A 23,763-nucleotide genomic window follows, 5' to 3' on the forward strand; every position below is an offset into this window, starting at 1 on the left:
CAACTGCAAAACGACATTTGACTGTGATGAGCTTATTAGTTATGAGCTAGTACAACTGTTAGGGTTTACAGTGTAGCAGCTGTCATTCTGGATGTTTGGACCCATTTCTTGGGGCCAGTTGTTCAAAACATTTAATCAGGATCAAAATGATCTAGATTTGGAAGTCCCATTTTTTGCAATTTAGGATCCGGTAATCCGTCTTACTTTTGTGCCGGTTTTTCAAAGCAACATTGGACTGGATCACCCTGATCCAGATACACAGTTTTCAAGATTACCACATCCGGATTACCAGTGCTCTAAATGGGACAACAATGGGTCACGGTAAGTGTTTCTTATTTTGAGACAAAACACAAAAATGATATAAACATCCACTTCCATTTAAAATTTCTTGTATGACCCCTATACTGAGTCACAAAAAATGAAACACAAGTATATATTAACAAAAACATTGTGGATATTTAGAAAAAATCTTTAAAAAAACGGGAGAAAAGTCCAATAGTTAACAAAATAAAGAATGTACACGGTTCTTCTTCATCTGAGGAGGAGAGACCAGAAATTATTTTTGACCAGCTCATCTCTGATGATTGTTTCTTTGAAATGAACATATGGTGATGAATGACATAAAAATGGAATATATTATTTTTGTATGTTATTGAAATCTGTTTGGTGGAATTTCATGCTTAAAAGATCATTTTTATTTTATTTTGTTTTAAAAAATGTATTATTTGACCAAGTTTCAAGTTATACTACATTTTCTTCCTGGAATCCACATTGAAATCCTCACCCCTGTTGAGATCAGGATAATCCTGTTTTTTTTCTGGATCAAAGTTATCCAAATCCTACTGAAAAGAACAACACAAACTGAAGGTTTGATCCAGATTAAAACTAGAATTGGATACCGGGATATAATCTAATTTCAGATTTGATCCAATCTGATAAACCAAAATCCGATAATTTTACCTTTGAACAACTGGTTCCTGAGGATCAATAATGCAACTGCCAGTTTTGTAGGACATGAAAAGAGAGTTTGTTTTCTATGAAGAGTCACGTCATGTAAATTACCAATGAATGGACGATAAATGACAAAAGGCTGTTGTACACCTGTTATTCTTACAAAAGAAGCTATGATTTGTATAGTACAGCAGTGTTTCTGTCTAAATTGGAGCCCCCTAATGGATGTTTAGCCTTTACAGTTGAGTGACCAATTGTGTGACACAATGGTTGACTGCTGTTAGAAGGATTGATTCTCTTTCTCACATTTAAAATCCCTTAACATTTATCAACTTTTAAATGAGCACTAAATGACTTTGAGAGTGGTTGGGGAATAGGTTGGGGTCTATCTGGGTCAGCACGAGTAAAGTTTGTCTTCATAATCTGATCATTTCAGCTGCATTACAGAGAACATATAACATCAGAGTCTCGAGTCCCATTTAGACAGGATTCATATTTCAGGAGGACTATGTCCGTCTTACTCACACTGTCCTTCACTTTATAGATCCATGGTCTTTCCCCTGTCCTGTGCACAATCATGGATGGAATAATGTTGTGTGGCTTGGTTCGAGCCACTTTGTTTTCCATTTACAGAGTCAGTTTACCACCAAAAAAAAAAAAGTGTACTGGATTAGTTACGAAAGAGTGTTATGTAATTCGTTAGGATGTTTGGAAGAAAAACAAGAGGCCATTGTTATATTATTTAGTTAGCTTAATATTACTGATTAAAGTGATTGGAACTCTGGGGGTTGTCTTCATAGTCCAGTCCCTTCAGGATTTCTTTCTGTGTAATTATTGTTACCCCAAATTACTAGTAGTTCTGACTAAATATCCTGAATTTGATGTTGTTTTTCCAATAAACTGCTGAACTATTCAATAAGTAAATTAAGTTTTAAGAAAATACACATTTCAGTAAAAGTAAAACAAGTTTAGAAATTTAGGAAAGACCTGTTTCTGGGCTGTTCTGTCTAGCATGTGCAGTTAAATAGGGAGAATTCAGTCTGTAAGGTGACCATAGTGCTTTCATCCTCGCTGTGAAGCACAGCTCCATTAATCAAATGCTTAGTTTTAAAGAAAGATGAGCAAATGATACAGTGGGGTTCAAAAGTTTGGGCACCCCAGGTAAAAAGTTGTAGTAATGTGCATAAAAAAGCCAAGAAAAGATGGAACAGTCTCCAAAATGCATCAAATGACAGATTAGACATTTGTACATTTTATATTTATATTGTATATTTTATTTCCATCATTTGCACTTTCAAAATAACAGAAAAAAAAATGGCGTCTGCAAAAGTTTAAGCCCCCTGAAGAGTTAATACCTTGTACCATTGTACCATTGTATCATTTTTGTGCAGAAAGTGCAGTGATTATTACAAAAGTCAACAGATTGGTTGAATTTCTATTGATTCTTGCAACACAAAATTCCTGAGGGGCTAGCTAAAATAGGATTAGCTAAAATAAGACTAGCTAAAATAAGCTACGATATGATACGGTAAGATACAATAAAAGAAGATAAGCTTAGATAAGCTAAAATAAGCTAAGATAAGCTAAGATAAGATAGAACCAAATTGTTGTGCAGCAGTTGTAGGACAAACGAGGACAGCAAATATATTGGAATGTTAAAGAGTGCAGATCCATATATAGCAAATATAAAGTATACAAACCCATCTATGTGTTTGTTTCTCTGACACAATCCATTGAACGGCATGTGCTTTTGTCACTTAAGGAAGCATTGTAATAGAGAAAATACCAAACAATCTACACATTGCGGCTCTGAATGGTTATTAAACTTGTTTATGGGATCCCGCAGGGAAAACCAGATGAGGCTCTCTTGGAGGTACATTTAGTGAAAGTTGGCATATCGCTTTATCTCGTAATTTTTCCAGTTAACACTTGTGATTGGCTTGTTAATGTAGGCAGGCATGGGCAATTAATTTGATGCTGCAGTCAGTTATGTTATCAAACAATGCAAAAAGGCAATATCTGTCAGTCATACTGTATCGTATTTCTTATTTCACACCCAATTATGTAGGCACACAATCAATTACATATGTTGTTAAAAACAAACATGCACACGAGGATAGACAAGCTCACACAACGTCACATAGATCTATAAATTAATATCTATAAGTGCATGCACGCACATAAATAAAGTCACACAAACATATTTTGCACTCATGGAATCACATAGATATGTAAATGCACACAGGGAAACACATTTTAATCACATACTACTGTAGAAATATGTAGACAAATAGGACACATACACCCACATATAAAATAGGGTTAGGAAAGGGAATAGAGTAAAAGATGTATTGGTGCATCTCTACAGAAGATCATTCATGCACTTATAATACATAAACATAACATGCACACTGTAGCCATCGAGATTCAACAAGAACATGCTTTTAAATTTGCTTTAGGAATATCTATTCAGTGGTTGGAATTAAGGTTTTAATTGACTTTTAAATAGTAGTGTGAATTAATCAGTTATGATGAGTCCTATTTTAGGTATGGGGTGCAGTAAACACATACAAGACACATAAATACATACAAGTTCTAAAGACAGTCCAACTGGAACACAACTGGAACAGTACGAAGACAAATGAATACCAGTACAAGGTGCATGGATAGCAGCGCCAAAATAACCTACTGTACATAGGGTCGGAAAAGTACATATCCACCTGCATTGATTTGATGGAGACTAGCATTAACACCATTGTTTTTAATGAAATGCTGTTTTCTTTGTGCATACATTTTTTAAACTTTTGCAGCAATGTTTATGTAACTAGGTTTTCTTTAATTAATTAGGTGTGGTGGGTCTACAGTGTCTCTCTTAACAAGCTTCTAAAGTGCATTAGAGTGGGTTTTATGATGTTAGTTTGACCCAGAACTCAGAGATACAACACAAGAGTCAGTATGAAGTTCAGGTTGTTTTAATGTTCGTGGATGATATCCAGCAAGGGCGAAAATTGAAGCAACGGTCGATTCACTGTGAAATCCGGACAAAGCAGGTGGCAGGTCGGAGTGGAAATGGAAACTAGCTAGGCGTTAGACAGGAACAAACAGGAAAAGGAGAATCTGCACAAAGAACAGGTGTCACTACGAGGAACACAAGACAACAATCTCAACCACAGAGCCAAGTTACCACAAAGGTGTATGTAACGATTGTGTGGCGGCTGTGGCTCAGTGGTTGAGCGATTGCCGGCCAATTGGAAGGTTGGTCGTTCAATCCCTGGCCCTGCAGTCCCATGTCAAAGTGTTCTTGGGCAAGACACTGAACCCCGAGTTGACCCTGATGCTGCACCATCGGAGTGTGAATGTGTGTGAGTGTTCATCTGATGAGCAGGTGGCACCTTGTACGGGAGCCTCGGCCACAGTGTATGAATGTGTGTGAATGGTGAATGGTTCCTGTACTATGCAAAAGCGCTTTGAGTAGTCGTTAAGACTAGAAAAGCGTTACATAAAATACAGCCCACTTAGCGATCTGGCGCTGAAGAGGTGGTCAGCCCGGATATAAATGCTGCGGAGATGAATGATGAGATGGGAATCAGCTGTGCATGTGACGGAGCAGAGTGGCCATGCCTCTTGACCTAGTTCCTCCAGGCACGCCCTCTCATACAAAGACAGATAGACATACAGAGGAAAGACATACTGTGGAAATGACACAGGATGGGGGGGACGCAGCAGACAACAACAGCGGGTCAGATTTGAAAGCTTTCCCAGTGTGTTGTGATGACCCTAATGCTGGTAAGGAGGAATGTCCCACACTAAATTCAAGGAAACTTAAGAGGGACCTATAATTTCGGCCTCAGTTCAGTAATGTCACCACCAGTTGTAAATGTAATTTATGGGTGATTAATATGTACATTATTTTCCCACTGAAAATAATTATTCTGTTCCTTTAATTTATTTGTAGATTTCAAATTACAGTTCCTCTACATTTTTTTTTTTCTTCTACTGAGTCCTCCAAGCACACCTGACTTGTTGCACAGCATACAGGAAACAACCTTGTGCTTGGGTTCTTTTGCTCATCACACAAACCAATTTCGACAGCTAACCCCCTCTCATGTCCTCATTATATTCTCTTGTCTCTTCAGTATTTGTAACATTCTGTCCCTCTCTTGTTAAGATGCCAAAGACGCGGCATAATGATTACTCCTAATATGGTTGCTGCTGTCTAAATGTCTACCTTGACAGCAGATTCCAACTACGACATGTTCCCTGTCTGAAAGCTGCACAAGAAACCCAAACAAAGAAACAAGATGACATATGTGGCTGTCTTGTGTGCAGAGAGAGGGATTCCTAAATAGACAATGCCCATACATTCATGCGCCACACACTTCATTGATAGAGCTCACGGATGAGCTATTATTATGGTTATTATCAGCAGTTCCAGCTGTTTCAAACATGGAACAAAACAGATGTGATTAAACATACCTTCCCTTTGGTCTCTCCAAATTAGCAGAGGCGGTAAATAACAAAAAAACATAGTGACTAACTCATTAACAGGCATTTCAACATTCAAGGAGCTTGAAAGTCTTAAAGTTAATATGTTGCTTCATCTCTCATTTTAAAATTTAGTAAATTACTTTTGTAATAGATAACCACCAAAATTTGATTCAGCTGAATAGATTTTTCATTATCACATTGTTATTTAAATTGTTGCATAAAAGGATTGCTAAAAGGTTGATGACGAGTTTGCAAATGGGCCCCGGGGGTTAGATAAGGACCTGAGGAAGTTCTCTGATGATGAAATCATGTAGATAACACATGTATACAGTTGTGTTAATACCCGTGTCCCGGCAACAGCTCGTAGCACAGTTGTTGGTGATTGGATGGGAGCTGATGACCACTCAGCCAATACTGCACCGATGCAGAAACCCTGGGATTCATAATAGAATTAAGTGACTGACTTAAGTAATTGATTAAAGTGCCGTTTGTGCAACTCAGGAGCAAAGAAAGCAAATAAGAGTGTATGCTTTGACAAAAAAGATGCCAAAACCTTGTTATGTCTGGGGTTAGACCACTTGTGGCAGTAGATTAAGTGTCTCAAGCTTTACAAAACCCTGTTTCTTGATTATTAAGGATCTTGAAACATTTTTCTTTCACAGTCCAGGTGAGAGACTATCTCAATTGACAATGTTCAGACATTCATCTATGTTGCCCTAACTTTTTAGTGAAGGTTGTTGAATGCAGCCTAGAAAGGAATACCTGCAGACACGGCTCAGCATTTAAAAAAGTACTCTCAAGCTGGTTTTTCATTAATATTCTCCTAAAGAGATGCAAGAACTGCACATCAGTCAAAAATTAAAACAGTGAAGATTTTGTTATCTACTGTAGGGCTTTTGCATTGGATTACTTAATTTTACACACTATTTGTTATCTACACTCTGTCTTTTGTAACCAATGAGGAAGAGGGGCTGCTTTGCAACCCATAACTTTAACCATTTCAGAGGAGAGTTTTAGTTCCCCATGACACCGAATCTCTCTCTGCATATTCCTCTGTAACATCAATAAGAAATTAAACATCAACAAGAATTAATTACAGCATATTGCTAGTGCACATGGTTTCATCTATCTCTTCCTGCCATACTGGGATTTTACAAGGGGAAGTTGCAAAAACAGTAATGTTATGTAATTCTTCTTTTAGCAAGCATAAGCTCTGCTATTACAAAGCATGAAGACTACAAAGGTGACTTTTAACAAAAAAAGGCTACAGTTGAAGATTTAGGTTTATCCTTCATTAGCATCCCAGATAAAAGCTTTTCTGGTGACTTTGGGACAAAAATTTATGGATCCAAGTTTAACTAAAAGAACTTTAATATGGAATATAAATTGGGAATAGTGGTTAAAGGGATACTCTTTAATTGTAAGGTCAATGTTTGGGTACCAGTGGCCGCCTAGAAAGTTGTCAAGACATTCTTGTGAAAATAATTCTGCAACAATTTTTATAATCGATAAGTAGCTAATAAGAAGGGATTTTTCCAGCAAAAATGCCAAACTTTAGTTCCAACTTCTTAATTGTAAGGTTGTACTGCTTTTAGTCTTAGGTGTATACAGTAATATAGTAAATGAAAGATATTTGGGATTTTGTCTGTTTGTTTGACAATAGAAGCAATTTGAAGATGTCCCCTTAGGCTTCAGGAAATTGTTTAAACAATTAACAGAGAAATAATCTGAGTGATTATTATCATAAAAAACTTTGGCGCTACATTTACCCAAGCTGTTTGCTAACACATAGAACATGCTCATTGGGCCCAAGTATGTAGAGATGTATGTCCATTATGAATTTGCTTTAGCTCTGTCTGGACAAGTAAGGTCAATGCCATTCAAACATTTTTTAAACAGAATGAAGAATCTGTGTTTTTTTTTAAAATCTGAATCTGGTGGGTTCCTTATCTTAATCAAAGGTCTAAGAGAGGGTCCTGAAAGCCTACCGATTTTAAAGCCTCTTGAAGTAAATGTGTGATTGTGATATTGGGATATATAAATAAAAGGGACTTGTTCAACATGAGAACTGCTGGATGGCGGATGAAGAGGAAACAACCCTAGGCTTCGGTTCATGGAGACAGATTGAGACGTCCGAAAGTCAGCAGCTCCACATGCTTAGAAAGGCAGAGCAGGGGCGCCTGGGTAGCTCACCTGGTAGAGCATGCGCCATGTATAGCATTGGCTGCAGGTTCAACTCCGACTTGCAGCCCTTTGCTGCATGTCAGTACCCCTCTCTTTCCCCTTTCATGTCTTCATCTGTCCGATGAAAATAAAGGCCTAAAATGCCCAAAAGAACATTATCTGAAAAGAAAAGAAAGGCAAGGCCGAATGTATTGAAGCAAAGGCAAACAGAAGTATGGCCTGATGCCTGAAATCATCTGTTTTTTAATGTACAGTAGTTTTGACTAGTATAAATAAGATCAAAATCACAAGAAAGAGTCCATCATGATTAACTTAAGTTATAACAGCTGGAGTAAGTTTGCTGTTTTGAAAAATGTTGGTATCTCTTATCTTATACCAGGCCTTGTTTACCAAACCAAATACAAAACTTGGTACGCAAGGTTTTACATAGCAGTTCTCACCGAACAAAATAAGCCACATGAGTGATTTTGTGTGTAAATAGTATACAACGTCTATACTTTGTAAGTGACACTATCGGTGTCATCTAGCTTATATTTAGCTTTGTAAAAGAGGTTGCAGCAGAACAGGAAGCCACAGGATTTCAGTGCTTAAATCTCCTTTAACAGAACATCCGTAAAAGGGTATTAGCCGACGTGTTTCAGGTCAACATCTGCCTGTGTGTGTGTGTGTGTGTGTGTGTGTGTGTGTGTGTGTGTGTGTGTATGTGTGTGGGTGTGTGTGTGTGTGTGTGTGTGTGGTTGGTCGGAGAGGAAGCCTACCACATGCTTCCTGGCCTTTGAGCAAGAGAGATAGCATCACTGACAGCGCTGCCGGCATTACAACTGAAAATAGATGATCTTATGTCATGTGATATGAATACATTTCTGCAGACATTAAATTATTTAAATTATGAATCTAATTTACAAAACCAAATGCATAAACAGCACATGCTGGGAGAAAAAACAGGGCTCTGGGTGTGGGCCAGATCAAATGTGCAATTCATCTAACAAACAGGAAAGTAAACAACAGAGTATCATTAGTAATAAACCACTCTTAAAGCTTCTTATAGAGGGGAAGTTCCTGGTGGCAGTCAGCTGGGGGACCAGTTGTCAAGTTCAAGATGAGAGTATTTACCAGAATTTCCTCTTTCTAAAACAACTGGAAGCGCCTCACCTTAAGAGGTCAGCGCCAGAGAAACCGAGTTATTTCCCTTTGATGCTGCTTTGCATCAGAGAACAGCATCCTTCACTGATCTTTAAATAGCCAGCGCACATGTCAGCTTGTTTACTCCATGTACTCGTTGGTTACTAAGGAATGTTTTTGTACATTGAACTTTTGTAGAAGAGAAGCGGTCAAGCTCATTGTCGTGTCACAAATTCAATCAGGCCTTAGTCAGCGCTGTTGCCTGACCTTTTCTTTTAAGTTATAAATGCTTTTGTTGATTTGCTTGTTAATATGTATTGGCAACATGCCTCTCGTAGTTATTACATAGTCTCGCTAGCGCTAAACCAACCATACTCCATTTAAAAAACAGTACTTTGAGCGTGTATAGAGTCACCATATTTTCACATGTAAATCGGTAAAGTATGTGTTTATTTCTCACAATACTAGAAATTGTGATGGTTGGAAAAGTGTAGAGAAGACCAAAAATAGCTTTTCATAGTTTAATTTGGTTTCTGTTGACTTTGAAGGAAGTGTGTTATTCAATGCTAAAATGACTATTTATTTACACGGAGTCTGATGGGTTTGGTCTATTGTGACATCATGTTAGCTGACAAATAACACCTCTTCTCCTTCCTTCATCTTCTCTCCTCCTTTATTTCTCTCCTTTTCTTGTCCTCTCCTTTTCTTCTCCTCCTCCTGTGGCAGTACATGTTGCTAAAGTGATTCGACAATGGTTGAGTTAAGGCCATCGTCACCACAGGTGTATAGTCAATATCATTAGTAACAGCTGATCTGAGCTAACTTTACTCTGCTGTTTGACATGTCCTGCAAAGAGAGGACAACAGGCGTGTGTGCCAGAACTCGTTGCTATGGTGATTTCCTCAGTAAAGAATCCAGATTTTTTTTTTTAATGTTTTTTTATCGCCAGTTTGTGCGAACAGCGCCAAAGTTTGATGGACTCCATAGTTACATGTCTGCGACCACCACAAGATTTCCTATTTTCCTAACAATGATGTATGAAGAGTGAAAACTGTAGGGGAGAGAGCAATTTGTCTGAAAAAAATTCTGAGAATCATGCGGCAGCTCCCCCATCTGTTCTCCCCTCTAACTCTCACAATTCCGTTACATACACACACAAACTTTCCTGTGAATCTCTACAATCTCAATCTCTTGGTTGAAAGAAAGGAAATCTGTCTGCAAGTGGCAGGTAATAATGTTTAGCATCATCCTATTTGACTCATTATCCTGCCTGTTTTAAAACTGCACCAGTGGAATGAGCAGCTGCAGGTTATTTCCAAGGCTTCAACCTTAAATCTCCTTGACACTGATTCAATTCAGTTAAATTCAGGGGATGGACTTGCTTTAAGATTCAAAACCTGCTGTACAAAAAAAAAAAACCCAATCTCTATAGACGTTAATGAGATTGAAGTCTTTATTCTTGTGAGAATTGCAGTTTTGACATTTTGCTGAGAGTACATTAAATTTAAAATTGAGACTGACCCCCAGATGATTCTAAAGTTTGCAGCTCTGAGACCGAGCCTTCTCGCGGTCAGATGAAGAGTGGGTAAGCTTTAGCTGTAATTTTTCACATGTCTTTTTCCCTCTCGGTAGATCTGCACTCCGGACCTGGTGGTGTTCCTGGCCTGCACTAACCACCGTTTGAAGGAGAGGCTTCAGAAACGAGCCGAGCAGCAGGGACGACCAGACGACAACCCTAAGGCCATCGACCGCCGTCTGACCAACTTCAAACAAAACACCATTCCTCTGGTCAAATACTTCCAGGAGATGGGCCTTATTGTTACGGTAAGTTGTGTGGAATGTCTGTGTGGGTTTGCATTAAAGAGAAAGACATTATACATGCACATGCATGTTAATTTTCCTAAAGCAGCCTATTGTTTCGTTAAATGCCATATTGAAGGATTCTGCAGAGCATGATTTACATCCAATTGTAACCTTCAGTGGCTACACAGGAAGTGGTGACAGGACATAAGAGTGTGGATGGGTGTTTGGAAAGTCTAGGGCCACATTCAGGCCAGACAAAACATAGTAACACGTTTTTTTAAACTGAAATGGGGGTGGATTGAACATCCTGTTGTGTGCGCAAGTGCTCTGACTTTTTTTACCACAAGTTTACAGACACGTCTCTGCTGATTTGGTATCACCTGTGACACAGTCAATAAACAAGAGACACACCCACCAAACAAGAGAAAACATATCTCAAAGCAGTTGCACACCGTTTCACTATCTATCCTATCTTTTGAGGCCGAATTTAACTTCCTGGTGCAGACAAACTGCTAAACTAGAATCATGTGGGATGGAAAGTAGCAGTGGGATTTTTAGGTGTTTGCACCATTGGATGGCTGCCAGTCTTATGGTAGGCCTAAACACCCACAAATTTGAACATGTGTAAGCAAACATCCTAAAGTAAGCTACCCAAATGGTGGTCACAGGTCTGTAGTTATATGCAAATTATAGTGAGGTGAATGCCAAGCAGACAAAACTCGTTCCAAAACGAGAGTGAATCTGGGGTTGGATTTCACTTTTGCTTTTGTATGTGATACTGCAGGTTGTACACTGTACGTGTTGGACCTTTAACTATTGTCACATTATACTTTAGTTGTCATATGCAGATAGTGTAGAAATGAATTATTTCAAATTGTTCATCATGACATCCTGGTAGCCTAGTGATAAAAACACATTACATTTAACTGCAACATTCTGACTCTAATTCAAGCCTGAGGACTTTGATGCATATCACCCCGCTCTCTCTTTACTCGTTTCTTCTTCAGTCTCTACACAATCAACTAGCTAGTGAAAGGTGGAAATAATACCCCCAAAATAAATTTGTAATCAATAATCAAAAATGTAATTTAACATAATCTGCAGTTTTGTAGAATCATTCAGTATTAACAATATGTCTAAATGTGTGTGCCAGTAATCACGTTAACCTAGTCAAAGATATTTAATATCATTTCTAATACACCCAAAGGACAGCGGCTCCTGATTGTTTAGAGAGATGAAACACAGAATGTTGCTGCTGGGATAGAGAGCCGAGTGTTAATTGGAGACCACTGAGATCTTCATTAGATTGTGTGCTCTGGTGCGGAGGGGCATTGAGGTACCCTTAGGATTGTTTGAGGCAGGTGGTGATAGAGCTATTGGCTCGTGGCTGCCTCTCCAATCTTATTGTTCTGTCTGAGCCTCAGCGCAGGGTTGTCGTCCTGGCAGCAGTGGGAAAACTGAATCCAATCTAATGTGAGAAACTTGTTTGTGCATGCTATTAGATTGGTGTCTGGGGGCAACCTAAAGTCAAGTTAGAAATAATAAAAATAATTAGATGTCCTAAATAAAAACAAAATAACAAAAGGAGACAGAAGTGAGCCCTGTCTTGTTCCCCTTCCAAGAGTATAATATTCAAGAATGAACCCATCTGGGTGCTTATACAACATCTTACTTCGCTACACAAAAATGCTGCCAAACCCAAACATTTCCAAAATGTTGAACATATAAACCATTCAACCATATCAAATGCCTTTTTCAGCACCGAGTGAAATAGCAGCCAATGGGGACTGTCCATCAGCCAAAGACCATGAACTGTTAATGAGGCGCCTGACATTATCCGACAAGCTTTGCCCCTAATAAACCCCACCTGATCAGGATGAATTGGAGAAGCAATATCCTTATTTAATCTATTTGCCGGCATTTTTTAAATAATCTCGGCGGGAGGTTGGGCAGTAATTCTTACTGTCTTCTTGGTCTTTACCTTTTTTAGGAACCAAAGTTAGTAAAGCCTGCTTAAATGTTGATGGCAGTGTGCCCTTCTCCAGGGCCTCTATATATACCTCTAACAGAAGTGGAGCCAGTTCAGTTGCAAAAATTCTGCTGTGACGCTCACGTTCCCTGAGGCCTTACCCACAGGCAGGGACCCCATTACCTCTTTAATTTCCTCTATAGTTAAACCAGCATCAAGGAGTTCTCTTTGCTCTTCTTTCAGTTTGGGAAGCCCAAATGGCACTTTAAAGGAACACATTTCTTCATCAGTAGAGGTAGATAGTTACCTATATAGATCAGTGTGAAAGCCAATTCCCTCTGTTTTATATATCTAGCGAGTAAATTTCCTGCTTTGTCTCCCAATTCAAAAGTATGTTGTCTTGCCCTCAATAAATTGAATGCAGCCTTCTGAGGAAAGAAAATTGTTATTCTGGTATTTTAATGGAGTCAGGTTTCTCAGGCCATCCTGTGACAGCCTTCGCTTCAGTGTATTTTACTTTCTAATTCTAACAGTGCTTTAACACTATTCCTTCTTTATGTATATTGCCTTTTAATATTCTGCTTATTGCTTTCTGGTCTGGGTCTCTCTTTCCCTTTGCTCTCTTGTCTTTTCACAGTTCAGAAACATCGCTTCTATATGTAACTGTATATGCTTCACCTGTTAAAGTTTCCAATTGCCAGCATGCACAATTTGAATAGTTTGTACTCTTCTTCACTGGTATTTTTGATCAGACGGTTTCTGATTTAAATCATAATTCCACCAATTTTAGGCAAACATCTTTGTAATGTTCAACCCCGTGGTGGAAGGAGGAGGAATGAACTCAGGAGTTCTTTGATTTATTTCTTCATCAATCACATGGATGTGCAGTTTTACTAGAAGTCAAAACTAGAAGTTAAAACTAGAAGTGAATCCAATAAAGCCACCTTTAACCTTCATTATCAAAAATACTAAGATTAATCTTCTGTTGATCAAATTAACTGAAAAAAATGTATGCTTATGTTTGACAACTGGTTGAGTTTAGCAGTCTGTCAAAGCTTCGTAAATGTCGCATATTACACCGGCTGTTGAAGATATCTTGATGTTGTGCGTCCATTATTTGTTCAGTTAGATAACAATAACACCTAAAAAAAACAGCAAAAAACAGGTGAGAAAAATTTAAAAAGCTACATCAACAGTTGTTTTTGCAATACATACATTAAGTGTTTTATGGGGTGTTTTGTTTTCCATTAATGCTGGCAGAAATGTACAAATCACAGTCACACCTTATTCAAAGATAGACAGCTAGATAACAAATTTATAAACAATAGAAACAATACAGAAATAAAGAAAAAATAATATTTCAAGGTCTTTTAAACATCCAATATCCCTAACAGGTATATATATTTGGTGTGTTGGTTTTTTGTAATAAACGCCTTGGGTATAACTTTTCTCTCCCATAACCTGTGAATGAAAGAATTCTGCGGTCCTCACTCCAGTAACAGTAACATTTTATTGATAGATTGTCCCCCCGTGAATCACTGCAGCATTGACGAGCGAGTTAGAAAAACGTCACTCTCCCCTTACTTCTTGCTTGTCTATTCCTCCTTGCAATTACAACAAAAGACAACAAAGGTTGGCTCAGTCTAAAAGAACATCTCAGGACAAATGACGCAAGGAAAAACCTATCTTTATAGATCTATATGGTATTAACAGTAGATGTGTGGAGGATGGTACAGGAAGTTGAAAGTGATTGCTTTGTTTCCACCAACACTTGGAGAAGTGACAACTTACGTTTTATTGCACAAAAGGACTTTTAGAACTTGAGTGCATCATGTTTGTGTGTGTGTTTAAGAGTGAGTTTTTTTTTTCCTTTTATCTAAATGTTATAAAAGCATAAACCAACATAAAAGCATAAACCAACACAGCTTTGTAATGGATTATCTGACGTACAATTGCTCAGTGTTGTTATTTTTGAGCCATAGACAAAGGTTGGGATTTGTGACAATTACTCAGATTTTTTTTTCACCTTTATTTTTACAGGCAAGTCATTAAGAACAAGTTCTTATGTACAATGGCGGCCTGACAAGTGGCATAGCAAATTCAGATTTTTATGTGGGAAAAGACAATAATGTACAAATGATGGTCTGTTCTTTGTATTTAGGATGACGTAACTTATCAAACACACACACACACACACACACACACACACAGACACACACACAAAAACAATGAAACATGACAGGAAATTACAGCGAAGGAGAGATTATAGTTTGTTGCATTAAAGCAGTCCTGTCATTCTAGAAAAAAGGACCGATATAATGAGATATTTTATGAGTGAGCTTAGCTCCAGCTTCCTTCCCACATGCTGTGAGATAACACAGACATAATAAACAGAAGGCACCTCGCTCTGTCTTTCTAGGATTTTTATCTCTCCGGGGAAGGTTACAAGGTATTCATTCCTGGAATATTAATAAGACACTGACATTGTAAATAATTGGTATGTAACTATCTTCTTGTTAAAAAAAACATTGAGATATTCCTCGCTTTGAAAATAACTAAATAACCGGAAATAGGCTTTGGATCTTTTTTTTTATCTATTTATAGCCTATTACATTCATATCTTTTTACATCTCTCCTGTTTTGTGTGTTCTCTTCAGAGACAACATTAAGCATTGGACATAATGTTGTGATGTATTGGAGGAAGCTCTTTTTCCAATTATTTTTAGCTCAACATCAATTCAATTAGATGATCAAACAGAAAACACTGAATACATCTTTATGAAAAGAGTTGCAAAGTTTAAAAAAGGAGCTGCCATCTCAAAGATGTCACTGCTTCCTTTAATCTATACTTCTCATCTCCTCTTTAAGATCTTTGAGATTGAGAATGAGGGATTTTATATTGATTCCCGCCGTCAATGGACTTCTTAAAAACATTTTTACTTTATATAATGTTCAGTCCATGAAGGTAAACTAATTATTCGACACAAGCACGCACTTCTGTCCGCTGAAGGGTTCCACCCATTGATTACATTAACTATTAACGGCTGAAGACACAGTTTTTAAACATTATTTGCGTCTGGCATTTTTAGGCCTTTATTTCTGACAGGACAGCTTTAGACATGAAAGGCGAGAAAGGGAAGGGGAACGACATACAGCAAAGGGCCCCAGGCTGGAACCAAACTTAAACCCGCGGCCGCTGCATCGAGGACTGAACCTCTGCACATGGGTGTGCGATCCACCAGGTAGAAGCAAATTGCCTTTCGATTTTAAGATGATTTATTTCAGGGAGGGGCTTGATGTATTTGTGGACTGTTCAAAATCCTAATGACTCCGCAAATGATTTACCGAATACAGTACAAATGTATGGAGCCCATAAGGAGACATGATATTACTTTTTTTTTCTTGTGCGCAGAAGAAACTTTCTGGTGTGCACGCCAAAGTATCTTATGCCAACAAGAAACCAATCTAAGGCTAGCAAAATGATGATAAGTAATGTTATGTGGCTAAAGTTAATATTTCACATTTACTTCATGAAATCAGTTTTGTTAATAATTTAACATAAAGATACACAGTATTAATAAAGCTGTTTGAAAACAAACATTTTTCTCTCTCAGATTTGGTCCTCCGTCCAAGCCAGCGATTTTCACATCCAGTTTTGGAGTTTATCAAAAACGTGATCCAGAGCAGATGAATCTGAAAAAAGGATTTTTTTTTGGGGGGGGGGAATTATGATGTAAGCCTGCTTAGATGCTGTTGCAAGCTGCATAGCAAGACAGCTCTCTATCGCCTCTGCCTCCCTCTTTGCAAGCAATCAATAAATTAAGTTAAAGTTTGGAAAAACAAAATAGGTGTTAGGATGTAAAAAGGCAAAGACAAAAACAGAAATACTGATCTCAAGTTAAATAATAATTAAAACTGTTCTAACGTTGGTAGACAACTCCGTGTTCAGAGGTGCAGGACGGGTCCAGCGACTCTGTTTCATGTTGGGGCCTGCCCCAGCCTTTATGCTTTCTAAGAGACAATATCTGGATCTCTGAGTAAAGCATACAGTGTCACTATTGATGTGTAACCCATTACTGCCTTGTATGGTTTTAAGGCTCAGTGTAGATACAGCATTAGTTTTGATTATCAGCCTAATAAAAAGGAGACTGGTGCACTTTGCTTTCTTATATAAACTTGATATGCTGCACTATAAGTTCCCTTTCCTGGTCCTCTGCCTGAACAGATGATGACATTGAGTCAATCAGTCCACAGCAGAGATTTTCTAAAAAAGTAAAAGCTCCTAATCTGCCCTTGAAAAGAGAAACTTTCTCTGAAGAATCTCAGACAGCTTCTGGTAAAAATAGACGGATTACATGGCGCCTCTCTGTTGAAGTTGGAACAATTTGGTTATAAAGACGTTGGAGTGTGACAGCGGTCATTTTTCTCTCCTCGTGATGCCGGACACATCGAGCTGGCTGATTGGTTTCTGAATGCCTGACTCTCTGGGGGAATCCTCACTTTGATCCTCTCTGCTCCTTTTCTGCTGCTGGATTTGCTGGGCTTCAGGCTCAGGGGACTCTCCCACACAGTAGACAGCAGACACTGGTGGCTTTTTTCAGGTTGTTACCATGGCAACCCCTAGGAAGAAGCTGGTTGTTGGTTGTGGGCTATCCTTATGCTACATTTTGCCGTTTGACACTCCCACAGCTGACATTCATTCCTTTCTCTGTTTAAGTTTCAGGTCGAGAAACAGAGCAGTTCTGTTCGGTCTGTTTTTTTTAAATCCGTTTTGTATAAGCACAAGGTCCCTTGCTTCTTGTCGTCGTCCCTAATTAGAGCAGAGGGACGGCAAAAAAAGCAGATTAGGGAGGAGAAGTCTTCTTCAGTCAGCTTCTAGTTTGCTAACAAACCAGATTCTTCACGGTCAATATACAAGTAGTGTACGTGCAAAGGAAGAGAGCCGGCCTCTGAATAATCTGAAAGACTGATTGACACAGAAGGGAGGCTTATTAATCTAGTGTTATTAAAGCCTCCGGTGTGAGTTGAATACAAAGTGACCCTGAGCGTATAGTTCCCCGGAACAGAGCTCATTTCTTTGTTTGGTCTTTTAATGAGTCTCATTCTGGATGTCACAGCAGCTTAACGGGCTGAGCATGTCCATTTGTGATTGTGATGTTGGAAGTTTAGGTCATGACTTCTGTCTATGGCTTGGATCTGTCATTTCTGTCAAGCTGAAATAATGAAATGTCAAAAAGCTTATGAAAGCTTATAAACTTATGAATTGTGAACAAAAGAACAAGATGATTTTTTTGTTCGTTCTCCTTTTCAGTTGGATGCTGACCGGGACGAGGAGGAGGTCTTTTGTGACATCAGCATGACTTTGGACAGCAAGCTGTTTCCCTCCAAAGAGCCGGCAGCCGGTGAGATAGACACTTATTTTATACAACTTTGTGACCAGAGAACTTTAAAAACTGCAAAACTGAGTATTAGCTTCAGTAAGATTATTTTGGGCAATATTTGAACCTATTAGGGAATTAAATTAGGCAAATTACAGTATTTGAAATGACAGTAAATTTGATCACTCCTAATTACTCTTTCCTAAGCAAGACACGTATTATGGGACACTACACAAGTATGGATTGTTGGGATCAAAAGTGTAGGGCACTTATTGTTTTGGTTTTATAAAAATTACCTATATTCTGATTATGGGATATTTAAAAACAGCGGTAAGAAAGTGTGGTGGCAGGTGAACAGACCTTTAGTCTTAGTTGATATAAAATAATAATAATCAAAGAAGTTATTAAAAGTAGCTGCAACTTTACTTGCAATATCATTCAAGTAAAGGCATCAATGATTTATCAAATATAATATATTATATTCATTTATAATATAAATGAATGGGCAATTCTGAATAATGATAATTTTTTGTTGTTGTACTTAAAGGCCATGCTAATGCCAATGCTAATACTTTTGCATTTTTACTTTAATAAAGGTTTGAATGCGGGACTGTTACTTGTAACAGAGTATTTCTATGCTTAAGTAAAATATCAAAGTACTTCTTCTATCACTGTGTAAATGGTAGTAAATGTTACACAGCTACGAGAGGCAGTCGGCGTTAGATAACATGTTCCAAGAAGGACAGGTTCGTTAAGGCCAAATCATCAATAATAAAGAACACATTATGTAATACTGTGTTCCATGTTTACTTATGTGTGTATTTGTATGTATAATATAGTAAAATATATTCAGTATCAGTAGCTATTGCCTTAATGAGGAAATGTTATGCAATAGACATGCATCAAAATACAGACAGTCACAGCAAAGAACATGCATGAGGTGTTATTGCGTTTTAAGAGCTGCATGTGTTCATTGAAGAAATGCTTCTCCAAAATATTCATCCCCATTCAGCTCCCTGGTTACCAAAAGAGTTGGCATAGCAACCAGTGAAGCAGAGTTAGCCACGCTCTGTGAGAAGTACAGAATCAACGAAAAGAGTAAGTCTTCAAACAAGTCAGATGCGCTCTACAGGTGTTTCTGCAGCGATTTCATAAAGTGAGAGAGATCATAAAGGTTTTAGTTAAAGGAAAAAATCTTCCCATTTGCACAGAACCAAGCTGGAAAAATCTGCCTGATCTGTGTTGCAACGCTGTCATTATTTCTCATCATAATAAAGTGTGGGTGTAACCGGTGACTATTCCCACATCATCTGTGGTGTAAAGGCTGCTCGCTGCCTCAAACAGTTTACACTGTTTTACTATAGCACATTTTTAATTGCTTCTTTGTTTTGTAGTTGTGTTACTTTTTTGTTCTTGGTTGAATGTTGTATTGTATTTTTGGGGCAAATGCAGATCAACACCAGAGTTTTAATAATCACATCATTAAATATTGGCACATAGCATAACATTTTTTTTTTTGTTACGGTTACCTTGAATTTGGTCATTAATGGATTACTTCTATGTTTTAGGAAATATAACTATTCAATTTCTAGTGGAGAGTTAGATGACAAAATCGATACCACTCGCTATTGGAGGTTTTGTACCAGACCATACCTTGTTTCATTATGTATTATAGTACACACACACATACACACATACAACCTGAACTCAGCAAAGTAAGCTGCTGGTAAAGAGGATCTTATTATCAAAATGCCCATCAATTCCTACAGTTTTTTTAATCACGTTGGTACTAATAATGCAACTATGTAGTATAATTTCATAATGTACAGCCGGTCTATCATTCAAAACTTGCCATTCATTCATTTGGATTTTGAACATGTCTCACCACACAACCATTGATTCAAAAGATAATTTTTTTTGTGAAAGGTTTTGAGAACACATGGTTTAATCACCAAAACACAACATATTGACTCTTTTTTTTTTTAATCCCCGGTGAATCCATTAACAAACAATGCAAGTTATATGTTTCAAATCCCCGTTACAAGTGCTGAAAGTAATATGCTACAGTAGTGTAAAAGACAGATTACAGTTTTCACATCAGGTAATACACTCACATTACCCAACACTTACAGAATCTATCATTTCCATATCTATCTTATGTGTAATGAAGTTGTGATCAATGAAGACATCTTCTACAATCATTTGGCCAAATTTGGTTTTTACAGTATTTACAGTAACCTCTCTGACCAAACTGTTGGTCTCCATGCCCACCTCTCTGATGGATCCCTCTTCCTTGTTGTTTATCCTGCTCCGCGTTAAAGGAAATTGCCAGTTTAATTAATTGAATGTAACTAGTTGGATTATATGTTGGTGAAATGTATTCATGCAAATCAGAAGAGTAACATATGAAAAGTACTGTGAGCATTGCATTGTGACAGCCAATTACTTCATATGAACGGTATTGTCGTGATGACACACTGATTAGGTGTGGTGAAAATATTACTGTGTAATTCTTTGGGTGTACTTGGTCAATTGAACATGTGATTTCATTTTTGAAAAAACAGCCATTTTGATCATCTGCTTTGAGTTTTGTACAAAGTACAAGTGTACAAAGAGTTGTAAGGTTTTACCATCTTGCAATAATTGTACCAAAGCAATAAAAAACAACAACAACCTGTAACCAGGTTTCAAACTGGGGAGCTGAATCAGATTTCCACATGTCTGTTTTTTTTTCTAACTGTGAGAAAACACCTACAGCATTGTGCAGACCAGTGTGAGCTTCAATGCAAGTCTAGGGAAATTAAAATAAGTCAAACAACTCCTAATGAAATTTAATTTAAAAAAGAACGGTGTACTAATAAAAACGTTTTAAATTTCCTTTATTTGAAGATTCTTCCACAGTCGTGGCCTAGTTGAAGTGTTTTTATTCTTTTATTTTTGTATCTTACCGGTCTGGATTGAGGGTCCAAGGACAGTATATCTTTAACTGTATGGACAACTTGTGCTTTTTGGCTTTCTAAATAAGTAAACATGCCTTGCCTTGTTTGTGCTTGTAGTTCAGCACAGTGCAGTTGCAGCAGAGCATGAAGCTGCGTAGTAACTGGGTTATTTCTTTTTTTAAATGCAGTAAGTCCAACACCAAAATTTTTTTATGAAGGCAACCGTTACAGATTCATTCACTCAGAAGGAAAGGTTTGTGTCAGGAGGAGCAGAATCACCAAGAAACGACATTTGACACCTTAAAATAGTTCAGGAGAAGGACATATTTTAGATTCAGTGTTGTTCGGATCAGAGGAGAGCTGCTGCTACAATGTAATAATCCGTTCAGTGGAATGATACTTAGTGATGCTAACAGCCAAAGAGAGCTATTAGTGGACAGGTAGGGACAGTTTGGATGTGGCATTATTATACAATTTTGTCAGCTTGTCTCTACAATATATATATTACATTATTATACATTATGTGACAAAGGCCAGACTCATTATGTGACTGAGGCTATCATTCCCAGCCATCCTTGATGTCAAAATTGCCTTGTGGTACTTCACAGCTACCTAACACACTTGACAGCAGTCTGATTCAAGAACACAGAAGTAGACTATAAACAACTGTGCTGATACCACTTGAGTTGCATGAAGCCTGCAAAATCTAAAAAATATATCCTTGAACAAAGGTCTCTTGTCGCACTGTTGCTTGCTCTGGAGGAAACTACTAGAACTGTTGGGTCCTTGTAAATTCTGGAGTGTGGTCTAGACCTACTCTATCTGTAAAGTGTCTTGAGATAACTCTTGTTATGAATTGATACTATAAATAAAATTGAATTGAATTGAATGAAGCAAAAGAGAAATGACCACTCAATTCCATCAAAAAGCTGGTGCATCCATTACATATTTTCTGACTCCACTAAATGATCATGTAGGAAAATCTCATTATATTGTCCTTAAGATACTACTCTTGTAGAAATGAAAAGACTTACAGAAAATTAATTTTCCTCATGTGGAGCATGATTGACTAAGAGAGTTCCTACTTAAATACATCCACTTACATACAAGCAGTTATGTAGGTGCACTTTGAAGTGCATTTAAAAGCAGAGTGACATCTGTACATTTGTCAAGATGAACTTCTCTATGATGGAGCCACACAAATAGGGGTTCCACCTAAGAATAAAAAGGGTGTTTTTTTGCATCATGAAACTCTTAAATACACTTAAGGAAAATTGGAAATCTCAATCACATGGGTGAAATCTTCAGACCTAATCTGTTGTTACAAATAAGGTCAAAAGTAGAGCTGCAGGAAGTAAAAAGACCAAGTGAAATTTTAGATTGCAGCAGAGGTACTAGCAAAATCTTAAAGAGAAATTGCTTCCTAGTCCATCTGCTGCTTCTAGTGCCACATTGTTTCCCAGGGGAGAGGAAACTGCTGCCACTTTCCATCCTCAGTCTGTTATTACGTGGACCAAACTGAGGTGTTGCTGACGACTGCAGCCTCGGCCACCTGACATAACAAATTAAGTTTCAACACTGTCATACCTTAGCCCTTCACTTTCCAAAGACGACATGCACTCTGACATGTAGCTGACCCTCAAGTTTTGAACTGCAGAAAGGACACAGGTCTGATTTTCTCTGTAAATCTGGTGCATTCTGATGCTTTTCAACACAATGCATGTAAGAAATGCACAGCTGCCGTCTCTCTGGAATCTGCCTGAACGTTTGAAGCTGCATCCTTGCAGAATCTAACCCAGTTCCCTGTTCTCTGGCGTGCATGAAAATAATCTGCCAAGGGGAAGTTGTTCTTCACGGCCCAGTTTCCCAGAGGAAGAGGATGAAAATGTGTTAAAGGTCCCATGACATGGTTCTCTTTGGATGCTGGTCCCCTAATACTGTAGAATTACAGCCACTAGAGACTGTAACCACAATGAACTTTCCTTAGCATGTGTTATTTCTGAGTCTGTAGCTTATGAGGAGGAGAGAGGGGGGGCAAGGTGGAGGCTGGGGGTGTGGCCTTGACCAACTGGCACTTTGCCAGTTTAATTTTGTGAGAACACACCTTAAACCGGATAATGTGATTGTACTTCTGTCTTCTTCTAGTGAGGGGTGGGAGGACGACCTGAAGAATTTGCCGCTGAAATAAACTAAACTATTAAAGTTAATATCTTGGGGGTCTGGACTGTTGCTTAGAAAAACAAGCTATTTAAGGGCTATACCTTAGCGTATACAATACGTGCTACATTTTTCATTCAATTTGTTATTTTTAGATGATTGAATTTGAAATAAGTAACAGATTAATCAATATTTAATCTGTTGGATCATTCAACTGTAGTGGTCATATCCAGAATAATTTTATGAATTGAGTCAGGAATACATGTTTATCACAGAGAATAAGGTAAGGTCATTGATTATCAGCTTGAAAAAAAGGATATTTATACAATTTTTCTTCTTGTAAAAATTTGAAATGGGTCAATTTAACCCGAATACCATACAGCGGTTAAATGAATTAACAGTAAACTCATAGTTTGGCCATTGTTCTGTTTGTTCCATCTTCAGGTCCTAGTGAGCTGGATCTCAGTCTACTGGGTGACCCCAGCAGCCTGGCAGATGTACCTTGCAAGTACGATGAGGTAATTACTTTGAAATTTGTTGATACGTGTTGGCAATATACCTAATTTTGAGATGGATAAAGTTGTTGTTTTTTGTGGGGTTTTTGTGGAATGTAACAACACTGAATGATTGTAATGGCACTGTTACTATATAGAGTATAGTAAGAAATGTAAGAAATGTAAGAAAATCCTGAAGGCTCGTTTACAGACTGTGTGTATTTCTCTGTGGATTAAGCATTGATACGTTCACAGTATTTAGACAGTATAGCACCTCA

General features: G+C 37.9%; 1 protein-coding gene across 1 annotated transcript in view; it reads left to right on the forward strand.

Annotated features, from left to right (window-relative positions):
• ak5 (adenylate kinase 5) overlaps positions 1 to 23,763 on the forward strand; it is a 62,493-nt gene that overhangs the window by 13,546 nt on the left and 25,184 nt on the right. Inside the window, exons 6-8 of the mRNA XM_034888218.1 lie at positions 10,378 to 10,569; positions 17,829 to 17,919; positions 23,436 to 23,509. Of these exons, the coding sequence (XP_034744109.1) occupies positions 10,378 to 10,569; positions 17,829 to 17,919; positions 23,436 to 23,509 (357 nt within the window). The remainder of the gene's footprint in view (positions 1 to 10,377; positions 10,570 to 17,828; positions 17,920 to 23,435; positions 23,510 to 23,763) is intronic.

This window comes from Etheostoma cragini, chromosome 12 (genome assembly GCF_013103735.1).
Source record: "Etheostoma cragini isolate CJK2018 chromosome 12, CSU_Ecrag_1.0, whole genome shotgun sequence".
Lineage (NCBI taxonomy): Eukaryota > Metazoa > Chordata > Actinopteri > Perciformes > Percidae > Etheostoma > Etheostoma cragini.